This window comes from Ostrea edulis, chromosome 1 (assembly GCF_947568905.1).
Source record: "Ostrea edulis chromosome 1, xbOstEdul1.1, whole genome shotgun sequence".
NCBI lineage: Eukaryota > Metazoa > Mollusca > Bivalvia > Ostreida > Ostreidae > Ostrea > Ostrea edulis.
In genome coordinates this window covers 8,150,436-8,165,771 of record NC_079164.1, presented here as the reverse complement: position 1 = coordinate 8,165,771, position 15,336 = coordinate 8,150,436, and the positions used below count along the sequence as shown (strand labels likewise).

General features: G+C 34.8%; 1 protein-coding gene across 1 annotated transcript; it reads right to left on the bottom strand.

The window, feature by feature from the left end:
- Window positions 1–245: 245 nt before the first annotated feature.
- LOC125664244 (uncharacterized) lies at window positions 246–3,840 on the bottom strand. The gene is made up of 7 exons (XM_048896923.2): window positions 3,748–3,840; window positions 3,491–3,537; window positions 3,183–3,329; window positions 2,422–2,568; window positions 2,049–2,172; window positions 1,841–1,899; window positions 246–1,711 (listed from the first exon to the last, which is right to left on the bottom strand). The coding sequence occupies exons 1-7, from the start codon at window positions 3,831–3,833 to the stop codon at window positions 753–755; spliced, it is 1,569 nt and encodes a 522-aa protein (XP_048752880.2). The 5' UTR covers window positions 3,834–3,840; the 3' UTR covers window positions 246–752.
- Between the last annotated feature and the right edge of the window lie 11,496 nt (window positions 3,841–15,336).

Genomic DNA, 15,336 nt, shown 5'->3' with positions numbered 1-15,336 from the left:
TGAGATTGATTACTGTTCATTATGTTAACCTTTCACTGATCTCAGTTAGCTGAGTAATAAGCTAATATGTTGTACTTTGTGACCGTTGAGACGAGCGAAACCCATTAACATCTCGCAACATGACTTATAGACATTTTATCCGCCTCTTCATTTAACGCGGGAAATATAACGCGGTGAATATGACATCATATTCGCTGCAATGTTTTTTCTTCTTCTCTCAAACCAAGCAAAAACAAAACATTTGAAGCTATGAGAAAAGTTTTATGGAATTTAATAACATTTATGGTACTTTGTAAACAATTTAATTCTTTTAATTATGGGATTGTCAATGAAGTATACCGCAGTGACGGCGACATTTTTCCAGAAGCATTATTGGTAATACTCATCTTCTTTTCAGTTGATGAAGAGCAAATCACGTGACTCATATGCGTAATCATTAGAGCGAACTCGTCGCGTTGCGACGCTCGCTATTGAATGTGGATGTTGAATACAGTCATTGTGATTTTATTGCCCTTTCTTTTGCAAAGAATCAGCTGGATTTATAAATTATGTATCTTGACCTAACACAGCGTATGAACATTAGTCGTCCATAGAGTTACATTCAATGTGAATGTCGGAGTTTTCATCATTTTCTCCAGACATTGAAAGCGATAGATTGTCTGAAACAATGTCCAGTTTCATATCGACAGTGGCACTACCTATAGAAAATGTAAGCGGCACGTCACTCGATTCCTCATTTGTAATGAGAACTTCTACTGATAACTGGATTCAACGCAAGTATTACTCTGTCTTCTCATCACCTGAATGTACTCGTCAGATTGGCCGGGAGAAAGTCCTTCATCAGTTCCGTCCATCTGAGGACTCATAGCTTCACATGATTTAAAGTTTTGAACTACGAGATCATCATCATCTTCAACATTGATACTGACATCCGAATTTACACTGTCTGCTGTTTTATTCTGTGTTTCATTAGAACGTTTGTTATCCTTATCGTTGCCATGTTTAGAGCAACAGACTGCATCAACACCTTCCTTTGTCAGATTTGGCAAAATATCTTCATATTCCGATGCGTCCCCGATACTCCATATGCCGTCTGCCAAACTGTATGCACACGGATATAAAACTTCTGTATTATGACCTATTCGTACAGGTAGATTTAGATCACTTGATGTCGTCTTCAATTGATGTTTATCAGCGTCGTCTTTCATGCTCATTTCTTTCATTAGTTGAGATCTGTCTATATACTCATTTATTGTTTCATCTATCAGACTTTGGCGAATAATTTCTTCCTCTGAAAGTGGCCTCTCTTTCTCCAGCAATACATCCTTATCATGACTCACACTAACCCGATCATATTCATTTTCTATGTTATTCGATCTGTGACCTCTCATTGAAGACAATTCAACTGATTTCAACAGCGATCCATGAAAATGTCTACGAAGAGACAACACATGATACGCTGTGCTTCTATCGAAATGTTCATATTCTACTTCGTCGACATCGTAACAACTGATTTCTGTACCGTGAGGTGAGATGGCAGCAGTAGAAGATGGCAGAGTATCGTTATCATTCCCTCTTGTCATTTCCGGTTGGATTTCAGAACGTTGCAGACCAGTATAGCTGTGTTGTACTTGTAACATTGATATTTCACCGTCCGTCTCACTTTCTGATGCGTCTCTACGTCTCTCATACATATGATCCTGTTGATTTGCTTTGAAGAGAAAAATATATATTAAATCAGATTTAATAAGGTGTAATCACATCTCGATTAGTCCCTATCTTATTTGTAGTTTGTTCTTATTTCTATAAATTGATGTTAATAACTGTCCGTTTATCATACCTGAAGGCCTGGAGTTCAACTGGTCAATCTCTAGGTTTGAAGAGCTTCTTTTAGAAAACCTTAATGACACAAAACAAACATTATGACCGAGTTTCAAATGTATTTCTTTTTGCTGAAAGATATATAAAAGGGAGGATGGAGTTTATAAATGGATGTGTCGTATTTTATATAAAATTTAGTTTCTTCTCATCCTGTCTTCCAACATTACCAGGCTTTCCAGTAAAGCAGCAGACCGAGAACACTCAGGGTCGTGATGGATCCTATCAAAATGTATACCACATTTGCCCACTGACCTTTGGTGTTTTGGGGTCCGGTTGGAGGTGGAAAAGCATCTCGTACACAAAAATCAGACATTATTATTCATTTGCTATGCAATGTTTTACATTAAGCACTTCAGAGTTTCATTGAATTATTTTTTTTGGGTATTTTTTCTTGTATTTACCGGAAGTACCGTTACAATGTCAATACTTCTACAGTATTTTTTTCCTATGCTTGATTTTAATACTTAAAATAAAAAAAAAAATTAAAATCAGTTTTGCAAACACATTCATGGACAAAAATTCTACTTTAAGTAAGCATACCATTGCCAGTGTCTTCTTCCTTTAGACAGCCATATTTGTTGTCGCATTTATCATGGGAACATTCACACTCTGACAGACATAATCTACCATAGTATCCATGGACACAGGTTCCGCTACAGTTAACTCCGTGTGTACCAAGCGGACACTCTACAAATATACACTGTAAATGATAAAGTAAAGAGGGATGTGAGATACACGTATGTCAGTTTTTTTACTACACTTTATGCAGTCAATCTCTGTCGATAATGATGACATCCAAATAGGACAACCATCTACAATCAGTGCAAACTAAAAAAATGTTTTCCAACACAGGGTTCAATTTGAGTTTTGTAATAGTTGAGACAGCATCTGCAGAAAAATTAAAAAAACACCATCAATCTAATAAGAATTCTAACGTGTCTTGTATGCGAGTTGATCTAACATTTGATTTTGATTGGTTTCAAACAACATATGCACCATGACAATATACCTATAATTTTACCACCTATTCCAAGGTATAACCCATAGCTATAAAAATAAACATTAAATATAACCATCAGGATATCCCTTCCAGTTTACTGTTGTATGGTTGTAGAGAGTACAAAGATAATCATCTGAAATAAGATCTGTCTCTCTGCATCCACAATTGCCTTGTTTTTGGATTTTAAGTGGTAATATATATTGATATATGCTTGAGTTTAATACTTAATACTTATTTGGAAACAGATGATCATTTTTGTAAAAATGTTTATGGACAAAAATTCTACTTTAAGTAAGCCTACCATTCCCAGTGTCTACTTCCGTCAGACAGCCATATTTGTTGTCGCATTTATCATGGGGACATTCACATTCTGATTGACATAATCTACCATAGAATCCACTGACACATGTTCCGCTACAGTTAACTCCGTGTGTACCAAGTGGGCACTCTAGAGATAGATATTGTTAATGATTAAGTAAGGAGGGATGTAAGGTATGACAATGTTTGACCACGTTTTATTCAGTCGACCTTTGATGATAATGATAATATACAAAGAGGAAAATCCACAAATAATATACAATCAGACAAAAAATGAGAAAATATGTTTACCAAGGCAGGATCCATTTTGATGTTGGTAGAAGTTCAGACAGCATCTGCTGAAATATTCAAAACCAACATAAATCTAATTAGAATAGGATGTTAGAGCAATGTTATCGTGTTGTGTATGCGAGTGAATCTAAGATATAATGTTGATTATAGATTAAAACAACATATGCAGTATCACAACAATACTTATAATTTCACTACCTATGCTTAGAATTAACTTTTGCAATAAAACACAGCTATGGAAGAAACATTAAACATACCTATCATCATATTCCTCGTTGTTTACGTTTGTAGAGAGTACAAAGAGAATCAGATGAAATAAGATCTGTCTCTCTGCTCCCACCATTGTCACGTGTTATGTATTTTGAGTGGTGATATATATATATATATATATATATATATATATATATTGACACAAAGCTTTCATTAGGGACGTCCGTGTTTGAAGTTACAAAAGTACATTTCTACAATGTCACTTACATGTAGGCCGAATTGGTTCCATCCAAAATATTTCCTTTACTCATAGATTAGGGAAATAGTTATGGAAATTCCAGAAATGAAATCTACATCTGTTGTTTTACGGAAATAAATTGTTTATATTTGCGTTTTATCACACATGTAAAAATCTCCCAATTCCTCTGAAGTTAGGATTGTTTGATAATATTCTATCAAACTCTTCTCACATACGTTCATTCGAAAATGTTCTTTAATTTCTATTTGAGTTCAAACATATAGTTAATTGATTTGGTATTGTTGAATGCTGCAAGGTACTCGAGATTGATGTTAGATGAGAATATAATTTAGTTTGATGTGGGTGAATTGGGCTTAACTTAATAAAGTGATAATTTTGCAATCAAAGTAGTTCGTAAATGTGGCAACAGTAATTAACAACTGTCTCTGAAATCCCTAGCGACACAAAGGAAAAGACGTCGTTTAACTAGTATCTTAAATTTGTTTTCTGAAATTAATAAGCCTACATGTAACCAGCAGGACCTAGTTGCACAGAGGTTATTTAACTTTAAGGGGATATGATGCTGAGATGCAAGTAATTATATTCTTCTGAAAATCATTTTATCATAGAAAGGATGTCTCTCCTGTTTGAAAAATGACAATTTTTATATATGTAAATGAGTTCGTTTCCATGGAAACAACCCCTGAACTTAACAATGTTGAAAAAACACAAAAGACCAAAATTCAGCAGTTGTAGATCCAAAAATATGTACAGCAAACAAACAGATTGCAATATGACTATATTTAATGACCATCATACAAACAGTCTATGTGCAGACACTACGATGTAAAAAACATTTTCCACGTAACTCAAAAACAAATTACCCAAAATTCAGTCTGAATTTCCCCAGCACCTCTAAAATAAATATTTTTGAGGATCGAGTTTTCTAGGAAAATGGTATAAAACATTTACGGAATGTAATTAGATTTTAAATATTTTACTATGATTTAAAGATGGCATCCATACCTACTGGATTAACCAAAAATATTGGCATGTCAATGAATTGGATAAAAAGATATGATGAACTGAAGGTCATCTGAGATAATTGAAAATCGCTACAAATAAATTGGACTGATTTTTTTTCTTTCTCTAAAACGCATTTTTTAAAAACATCAACACAATGGTTAGATATTATGCTCTTAAAAGTGGTTAATTTCTGAATGTATTTTAGTTGGTATGAAAGCGACTTCAATTTGGAAACAAAGCAGTCTGAATTTCCTCTGTCCTTTTTTGTTTTTGTTTTGTTTTGCATTTTGAAATTTCATATAAAGAATGCATAAAGGTATAAAGCCAAACCAAACCAAACCAAAAAAAAAAAAAAAAAAAAAAAACCCATTTAAAATCATATCACCGACCAACCTAAATGTTCTGATCTCATTAAAACTTTCATACTTTAGTGAAACTTTAACCACGATAATCAAATGTTTGGCTCGAATTGTTTTGAACACAGCCTTATTTTGCTTTGAAAAAATAATTCAAGCAAGTAACAATCTGCCATCCGATATTGATACCGTATTTTGCGCCTTGGTACTTAATAATGCAAGATAGCCTTGTGCCATTAGTTGTAATTGAATCAGTGTAATTCATTATAGTAAAAGTGTAAACTCCGAAAAATACTAATAGAATTGACATGAATCAACGGATGGTCACATACTAATTAAATCATTAATGATTCAACTAGATACTCACGTAAAGAAATTACGCAGCGCAGATGTACCCCTCTAAACTGCAAATATTGTTTTAGATGTATGTGTAAATTATTTGATTGCTATTGATTCTAACTATTCTGAAGTTTCAACTGATATTCTGGAGAAACCTATTAATGTTTCGTAAAGGGAGGGGGTGTAACAATATGGGCGCACTAAACATTTTCATAAGACTATTAATGAAAGTTGAAGAAAACGAAGAGTGAACAATCTCATAACTCCGATAAGGAATACAAAATAAAGAGTTAGACAAACACGGATCCCTGGACTTACCAGAGGTGGGATCAGGTGCCTAGGAGGGGATAGGGGTGGGGGTGGGGGTGGGGGTGGGGGTATTGATTCTTCTCTAGATTCCCTACTTCATCATTTAAAAAATTTATACAAGAATTATAATTAAATGTTTGGTTTGGTTTTCTTTCGACGTAGTCTGGGGAGGGGGTGGGTATGAGTCTATTTGAATATGGAATTTCGGTAACAAGTATGCCCGTTTCAAAGTAGAGGAGAGGCAGTCTAGAACACTCGTTCAAGTCAAGCCACCCCTCTCCGGATCTGCAAATGAAGATTAGATGGGGTAAAATACATGTTCTATGTTAGATTTAAAGCATACACTCATTATTTGATGAGAGCATCTACAGGATGATAAATTAAATTTTGATTTTGCCTATTCCGCATTTCCTCCGTTTTATGACATAGGTGTTTCGACACGTGTCGGCCAATCTAATTTCAAATTCAAACTTCTAACAAATATTATTTTGATTCAAATGAACAATTAAACTTTTCGTACATTTCAATCATGTTTGCAAAAAATGCATGCATGCACACCTCAATTGCACTTCATTTCCCCTGATGAGTAAATCAATCGGTAATTAAATTCCGCAATGCATATGCAGAAATCAGTGCTAAATAATTCGTAACCTACTTTGTAGATCTCTACTTATTATGGTACATGAGGTTACATGTAACATAGATGAACCAATGTAAGGTGAAGATAACGGACAGTGATCAATCTCATAATAGAAATCAGTCCTAAATAATTCGTAGCCTACTTTGTATATCTCTAGTTATTATGATACATAAGGTTACATGTGGCATAGATGAACCACTGAATTGTATTAACTAATTCACAAGACGCAGACAGGATATACATGTACAGGTATATACGTAAGCGGTACCACATGTACATGTACCTATGTGACACAAAATGTTTAGTCATCGGGTAAATATATTTTTCAATTATTTTCATTATTTACGAAATCGCGGAATATAATACAAAATATTTATTATTACTCTGGCATGATACAAATTTTGCACAATTTTTTAGCCCAAAGTTTATTGTCGTTCAATTTGGCTATATGTAATTTTAAAATTGTGCAGATATTCTGTTCGACGTGTTGCGATTCCGTCTTTTATTTCTATTTTGAATCTATTTTGAACAGAATGCACAGGTTTAGAAATATATAACATGCGGTAACACGACATCTGTCAAACTCTGTTGTCAACGTAAACATGGCGTCGAAAATCACGCATGTCGTTACCTCATATTTGCTAAAAACACGTCATAACGGCATTCATACAAAACTATCTAATCAAAATAAGGCCCCAACTGTTATGATTTATGCTTTTGTATTTCGAAAATATGACTTTAGTCAAAATCACAATCATTATATGTCACGACAATCATGACTTAGGTACGTTAGTTCGAGTTGCGCAGTGGCTTCAAAAACGTCACAATCATACCCCCTTAACTGACAGTTAACTTGCCATAAACTCATATTGTATATAACGTTAACTAGACATTGACTGCCAGTTAAACTTAACTATATTGTGTGGAACTGGACCTAGATATCTGTAAAGTTTCTGCTTTTCACTTTTTCAAGATACACCTGTATATGATAGCTACTATGCTGAAAATAAACACTTTTAACTGACCTACCAAAATAAATGTGATTTGCGTTCAATATACATCTCATGGATATAGTTATGAAAACAAAAATATACCTTATAATCTCTGGAAAGTGATATAAAAGAATTACCGCGAAAAAGAAATCCGTGAAATTGAATCAACAAAGTTTCAGACTCACAAAGTCCTTTAGCATAATATTTGGCGTAAGGCTGTCACTTTCCAGCTATGAATGATAAAAGTTCTTCACGATACGTAGTACAGCGAAAAATAAAAGTAATTGTCCTAACAATATTTAGGAAGAAACGTGTTACTTGTTTTTTGTTTGTTTGACTGGTTTCAACCAATGGGACTAAAATATATGATATACGTGTAAAATTGTGTTGTGAGGGCTATATCCATGTAAAATAAACCTCAGGGTGAGGATCTGATATACGAGTTAGATTGTGTTGTGAGGGGCTATATCCATGTACAATAAACCTCAGGGTGAGGATCTGATATACGAGTTAGATTGTGTTGTGAGGGGCTATATCCATGTACAATAAACCTCAGGGTGAGGATCTGATATACGAGTTAGATTGTGTTGTGAGGGGCTATATCCATGTACAATAAACCTCAGGGTGAGGATCTGATTTACGAGTTAGATTGTGTTGTGAGGGGCTATATCCATGTACAATAAACCTCAGGGTGAGGATCTGATATACGAGTTAGATTGTGTTGTGAGGGGCTATATCCATGTACAATAAACCTCAGGGTAAGGATCTGATATACGAGTTAGATTGTGTTGTGAGGGGCTATATCCATGTACAATAAACCTCAGGGTGAGGATCTGATATACGAGTTAGATTGTGTTGTGAGGGGCTATATCCATGTACAATAAACCTCAGGGTGAGGATCTGATATACGAGTTAGATTGTGTTGTGAGGGGCTATAGCCATGTACAATAAACCTCAGGGTGAGGATCTGATATACGAGTTAGATTGTGTTGTGAGGGTTATATTCATGCAGAAAAACGTCAGAGTGGGGATCCGCCACTAATTTGATATACGTGTTAGATTGTGTTGTGAGGGGTTATACTCATGCACAATAAACTGCAGGATCCGCCACTGATTTTGCTTACTCTGCACGTTTCTGCATATACACCGGTTTCCACGGTGTTTTCAAAATATTTCAGCTTTCTTTTTTGTTCAATATTTGACTTTGCAACCTCCACCTTGGAGTTTGACTTACTTTGAAAAGACTTTAACCTAGGTTATATCTTTTGAAATATTATTGGTATAGCTTCCATACCTCACAAATTGTATTCCATTTGAAAAGATATTTCTTGAAGGTATCGAATTCTTAATTTCATTACCTTGACCTAGCAGTTTAACATACTTTTGAAATATCTATCACTTGGGCCATAACGTGTGGTTGGTTAGTGATAACGATTTCATATTTCACACATATTTCCCCTTTCTATTAGTACTAAACGTTTTGACCTTCTCAATTTCACCTTAGAAATTGACCTACCTTTCGAATACAGCTCATGCCATGGCTGCATGAAAGACGTAAACATAGGTAGTGATTGCTCCTTCACGAAAAGTTCGGCATATAGAAAAGAGAATCATGGGTCTTTTGGATATTGCTTAAAAACGGACGCCACCTGTCGCAAAAGGCGTTGTCACGTTAAATAACCCTCAATACTACGGTCCTGAGCGATAAGCATATGTTTATCTTTGTGGTACATGTATTTCACTAACAGCTGGCGAAGTTTCAATGTGAGTGAAATATTCTCGAGAAGACGTCAAACAAACAACCATCTACCTGATCGAGATAGAAAACCCACAGCAGGGGTGTGACCGATTAACAGGAACTAGTCCTTGAGTGCGTAATATATGTAATCGAACAAACAAAATTATATCTTAAGTCCGAGTTCTTAATTTTCTGAATAAAATAAGTGATATTCAAAGCTAGAATTTCTAAGCGTTACTCTTGAAATATCTTAAAGAACCATGATTATACATTTTAATTTTATTTTCAAATCATATAATCAGATCTGCAATATCTGAGCTACTTAAGCATCAAACTAAAGGAATTCAAAAGAAGAAATATGGTATGATAATAAAAATAACTAATTTTATGCAAAGTATGATCTTATAATGAATATATATTAAAATGTTAATAAGAACAATTGGATGGAAAAGATAACGAAACATGATCAATCTCATTAATCCTTTAAAGAATACAAAATAGAGAGTTGGACAAATACGGACCCCTGGACATATAAGAGGGGGATGAGGTGCTTAGAAAGAGTAAGCATCCCGTATCGACCTGTCACAATCGCCTTGTGTCCTATATCTTGATAAGGTAAACAGAGCAACCCACAACCAAATTTTCGAAATACTGACTTTATAATTGACCGATGAAATTCCTCAAACATCAACTTATTTGTCAGCATCCTGCTTCAATTTACCAAAAACTGGTCATACGCTGAACAATCTCTTGCGCATCTAATCGTTTGAGAGATATAAACACTATCTGCAGGTGATACATGTAATTGAATATTGCTATATAAATATGGGATGTTGACGATAGAGAATCTGAAATCATCCCGTCTTCCACTAAGTTGAGTTTCTAGCCAAACTTTAATATTTATTTGCAATATTATTGTTAATAGAGAAAACGTAGTTGACAGATCCTAATGTTAAATTGAAGGCCCCATCAAGATATGTTTCTTCCCATGTACAAGATTTTGGAAAAAAGCCTGCTTCATAAGAATATAAAAACAGGTTAGCTAGGAAAGGAACACAATTCGTGCTTATGGGAATTCCAACAGATTGTTGGAAGATTTGATCACCAAAGACTACGAATATATTGTCAACGAGGAATTCCAGCTCATTTTTTATTTTAACTTCAGAGTACTTATGCGTGGAATCAGAGTGGTTTTTCAACAAAAAAAGTTTTTGATGCCTGATTACGGGATACAAATATTTCCCTGTTCCATTTATGTTGACGAAGCTACTGTCCATAATGTTAATGATGCAAGGTGAAGATAACGAACAGTGATCAATCGCATAACTTCAATAAGCAACACAAAATAGATAGTTAGGCAAACACGGACCCCTGGACACACCAGAGGTGGGATCAGGTGCCTAGGAGGAGTAAGCATCTCCCTGAGCCCTATATCCTGATCAGGTAAACGGAGTTATCCGCAGTCAAAATCAGTGTACCAAGAACGGCTTAACAATCGATATGAAACACGTCAGACAACATTTGAGCCAATGCGAGGTTGTATTGACGAACTAGATCGTTATAACGACCATAGAATTTGCGAAATGCTGACTTCAATCGAGACTGTTGAAAACCCTCTACCATCAATTTGTTTGTCAGTAGCTTACCTCGATTTAAAAACTGATTATACGTAGATCAAGCTCTTGCATATCGAATCAGTTGAGATATATAAACACAATATGCAGATGATAATGGAATTTTGCTACATAAATATGGGAAGTTGACGATGGAGAAACTGAAATCATCCCGTTTGTCATACAGTTGAGTTGTCATTTTGCCGTTAATGTCTACTTTCAATAAGATATCTAAGTATGAAACAGAAGTGGATGACTCTGTGGTGTCCTTTATTTCGAGCTCAAAGGGATATATCAAATCGACATATGAATGAAAGCTATTATTGTTAATAGACAAAACGTCATCAATATATCTAAATGTCGAATTGAAGGCCACAGCGAGAGATTTTTTCTTCTCGCGTAGAAGTTTTTGAATAAATTCTGTTTCATATGAATATAGAAACAGGTCAGCTAACAAAGGAGTACAATTCGTGCCCATGGGAATTCCAACAGACTGTTGGAAGACCTGATGACCAAAGGCCACGAAGATATTGTCAATGAGGAACTCTAGCATATTTTTTATTTCAGAGTACTTATGCGTAGAATCAGAGTGATGTTTAACAAAGTAAGGTTTTGAATGACTGATCACTAGATATGAATATTTTCGTTTTCTGTTTTTGTTGAAGAAGCAACTGTCTATGATGTCAAAAAGTCAAGTCTTTAATTTATCGTGAGGAATGGTCGTGTATAGTGTTGAAAATCATAGGTTTTAATGTTATTGATTTAGGAAAAATTCTGCGATTTCAACTTTACTAAAAGTTCTTTAGAATTTTTTAGAATCTACATTTGATTAACACCACTTCTGGCATATATAGTCGCACAGTAAGTTTGAAGTTTCTCATTCACAGCTGTTAATATTTTTGTGAGGAGCAAAGATAGGGGCTTGGTAGAGCACTTACTGGATCCAGCAATGTATCTTTGTTTGTAAGGGTTTTTATGTAGTTTAGGAATCCAGTATAGGTACGGTAACTCGTATTCATTCGACCCATTGACTGGGATATTAAATGTGTCTAAAACTGAAGCATGGTTTTGAAGAATTTCGTCTTTTGAAAGGGCAGTTGGAGTATAAGTACGATTACCAAAAGTGGAATTAATGCCAAGTTCGTTTAAAATACAGTTGTAATAATGAGCCTTACAAACAAAAACAATGTTGTTACAAGCTTTGTCAGCTAGAACCAAAACATATTCGTCATGTAACCTACCTAATTCTTTTATCACTTCCGGTTTACTAAACGCAAAAGGATAAATGGTACGTATTTTGTTTTAATATGTCTAATGCGGGATTTTGATATTCCTCTCATGCTTTTAACCCATTCTGACAATGTATCATGTTCCTTTTCATATTCAGCCCATCGTCTGGCATATTTGTCGACAGAATTCATAATAGTAATGACGGTTTCTCGCCAATACTTCTCATTACCAGCTCATTAGAGTTATCGCTCTTTGATGACTCTTGTGCGTCATTGGTAAGAAAATGCACAAGTCTCGCGAGCAAGTGCGAGATTACTGGGACATAAACGAAACGGTCATAACACTCCTCCACCCCCCCTTTTTAAGAGTTAAAATACATGGTGTATTTTTAAATAAAATAACCATTGGTCAAACTGCATTTTTCAAATATTCTAACACAATCTTATTAAAAATGTTACATGTTTTTAAACACCACCACACCTATTTTAAAAATTCTAAACAATGATGTTCTCTGTCCTAAATCCATCAATATTTTGTAATTTTCAAAATAGCTTAAATGCAGTTTGGAAACGCATTAGTTGTGTTAATTAGTGTTATAAACGTCTTAAAAAATGCAGTTTGGCATATATATAACTTTTTCTAAAATATGGAAATTGAGGGGGGGGGGGTGCGTGTTCATGTACAATTACCAAGTCCATGCCATATGAACCTGTCCTAATTGTATGATAAAATAGAATGTCTTCATAGTCTGACAGAATAACTTTAAAAACATATTAATCACATTAATTACAAGAAAAGTTGTTGTGTTGGATGTGCATATAGGTTTTTCCCTTCACAGTTCTTGCGATTGATGCTTTATATCGGTCAGATTTGGCAGATTTAGTACCTGCACTCCCTCACATAGTTTAATAAGTTCGTCTGTTTTCTTGTAAGAATAATCAATTCCTAAATGACTTTAGAATTTTAATCAGTGTTGTGGTTTGCAGTCGGTTATATATAATATGTATCTGATACCATAATTTATATTATGTATGCCTAAGTAATGATTACGTATGCTGTCCCGGTAGCACGACTTTACGCGCCTTTAATTTGAAGAGTTCCACTAATGGAAATGATAAGTATTGAAAGACCGTGGTTCTCTGTATTTAGGACCATTTAGAATAAGTGATTGGAGGTTCTCATTTTCAACTATATCAACATCACCAGTAATGATATGTCTAGCTGGAATATAGTTGAACGTAGATGAAGCACATGAACACGTAGGTGGATTAAGTATAAGATGGTCTAAATCTAGCCACTGCAAAGTTTGTTTATTATTAAAAAGTTTGAATGCAATAGTAAAAATATATTTGTAGAAAATACTATGTGGAGACTTGAACTTGAAATAAGTTTCAATACACGACTGAACTCTTTTATGACGAAGAATATTGGTTATGTTTACGGCATCTAGTCCCTTGTTTGTAAAATTGAGCTTATGGAACTGGCGACATGATTTGGATGGAATATCATCCGTGACCCGTGGTGGTTTAAAGAGCCTCTGATTGGTGATATCCATAATCATAGGGTTCAGTCCATATTCAGGTATTGACAAATCCAAGTATAGACTAGCTGTGGCTTCTTAAAATAATGTATGCAAAATTATCAAAGGAACAGAGCAGAGTTTTGTGCGAATATGATGTGGGCCTAATTGTTGACGTAAGGAAAAAGTGAGTCAACCATGACCTAATTTATACTTGGTATTCTATATCAACGATGTCCATGACTGCGTCGCCGTCTTTGAGCAACGGGAAAGAGTCCCATCACATTCTGTTCTTACCAAAATTACTCACCTTTGACCTGACCTTGCTTCCTTAAAGTTACTTCTCAGAAGTTTTATTTTTACATCATGTACATCTAATACTGTTTGTAATGAGCATAGTCATACCAAAATTTTCCTACTCATCCAGCAAGACGTGAGAGTTTGTTTACATTGAAGTCAAGCGCATGTAAATCAGTTGGTCAAAAGCAAAATCACCCACAACAAAAACTCAAAACAATATTTAGAGCCTTTTTTGATGTTTTTTATTCGTAAAAATTTCAAACACAATACCTGAATTTACACCTCACAAATATTGGAGTGCCTACCTCTTATGAAAAGTCCCAAAATAAAAAGAAAGTACCAGGAATTATTTTCTCTCGGCCATGATTCGACGTTAACCTCCACATAAATAAAATGATGCAACCATATTAAATTTACACGGTTTTCTTTTACCAATGAACCGTGGACCAAGGGTTACAAAGGGTTCAGAATTAAGACACACCAATTTGATCCAAATTATGCTCATATAATGAATATCGTTTCAGTGGTATAACCGGCCAAAAATAGTAGAGCTGATATAAACACAGGCAGACTATAATGTTGATTGCTACTTGTCTGCCAAATTATGTTCCTGGTGTGTATAATCACGTGAATTATTTTTTTGTGGGGGGTGTCAAATGTGTTGGATATGGAAAGCCTGCTTTATGAGGCTAAATGATTTCTAAGGGTTAGAATGAGCTCGTTTAGAACAGGTAGATTAACTGTGTGACTGATTTAACGTGCAACAGTCCCCTTCCCTGTATCTAATAAAATGAGTTAGTGTTTTTGTACAAGAATGAACATGAAAATACCATTTTTTTATTTTAGAAAATTGATCAGTTCGTGGGTGAAGAGTATTAATCAAAGTTTGATGTACAAACGCATGCTAGTCATCCCTATATGCAAGTGTTCAATATCATTTCATAGATCATTGGCGGTGAAAAAGAACATAACAATGTATTATGCAATATGATTGGCAAACCCACATGTATTAATTAAAACCAAATTAAGAATTAATTTTACAAATACTGGGAAATTTCCCCCTTTCGAGAGATCTCACTCTAGTACTAATATTAGCAAGCGGATATAATCCATCATACAACAGAGAAAACAGGCTCATTTACTGTATTGATTAATGAATACATACAATGTCTGTACGCGGTAAACAGACCGAAATAGCGAGCACATCCGCTTCCGCGCAAAGATCGAGGACGGACATACTTCTCTATATGTAGTCATTTTTTTAATTACAGATTTGTTCAGATTCCATGTGAATTTGAATTGAACTTCGTGGCTATAATAAGTCAGTGAAAGCTGA

Excerpts from the sequence above, each read along its gene's own strand:
- LOC125664244 (XM_048896923.2), bottom strand. The coding sequence starts at position 3,833 with ATGGTGGGAGCAGAGAGACAGATCTTATTTCATCTGATTCTCTTTGTA. Across the intron at positions 2,173-2,421 it reads GGAAGAAGACACTGGCAATG|ATGCTTTTCCACCTCCAACC; the intron begins GTATGCTTACTT and ends TTTGTGTACGAG. Across the intron at positions 1,712-1,840 it reads GTTGAACTCCAGGCCTTCAG|CAAATCAACAGGATCATATG; the intron begins GTATGATAAACG and ends TTCTCTTCAAAG.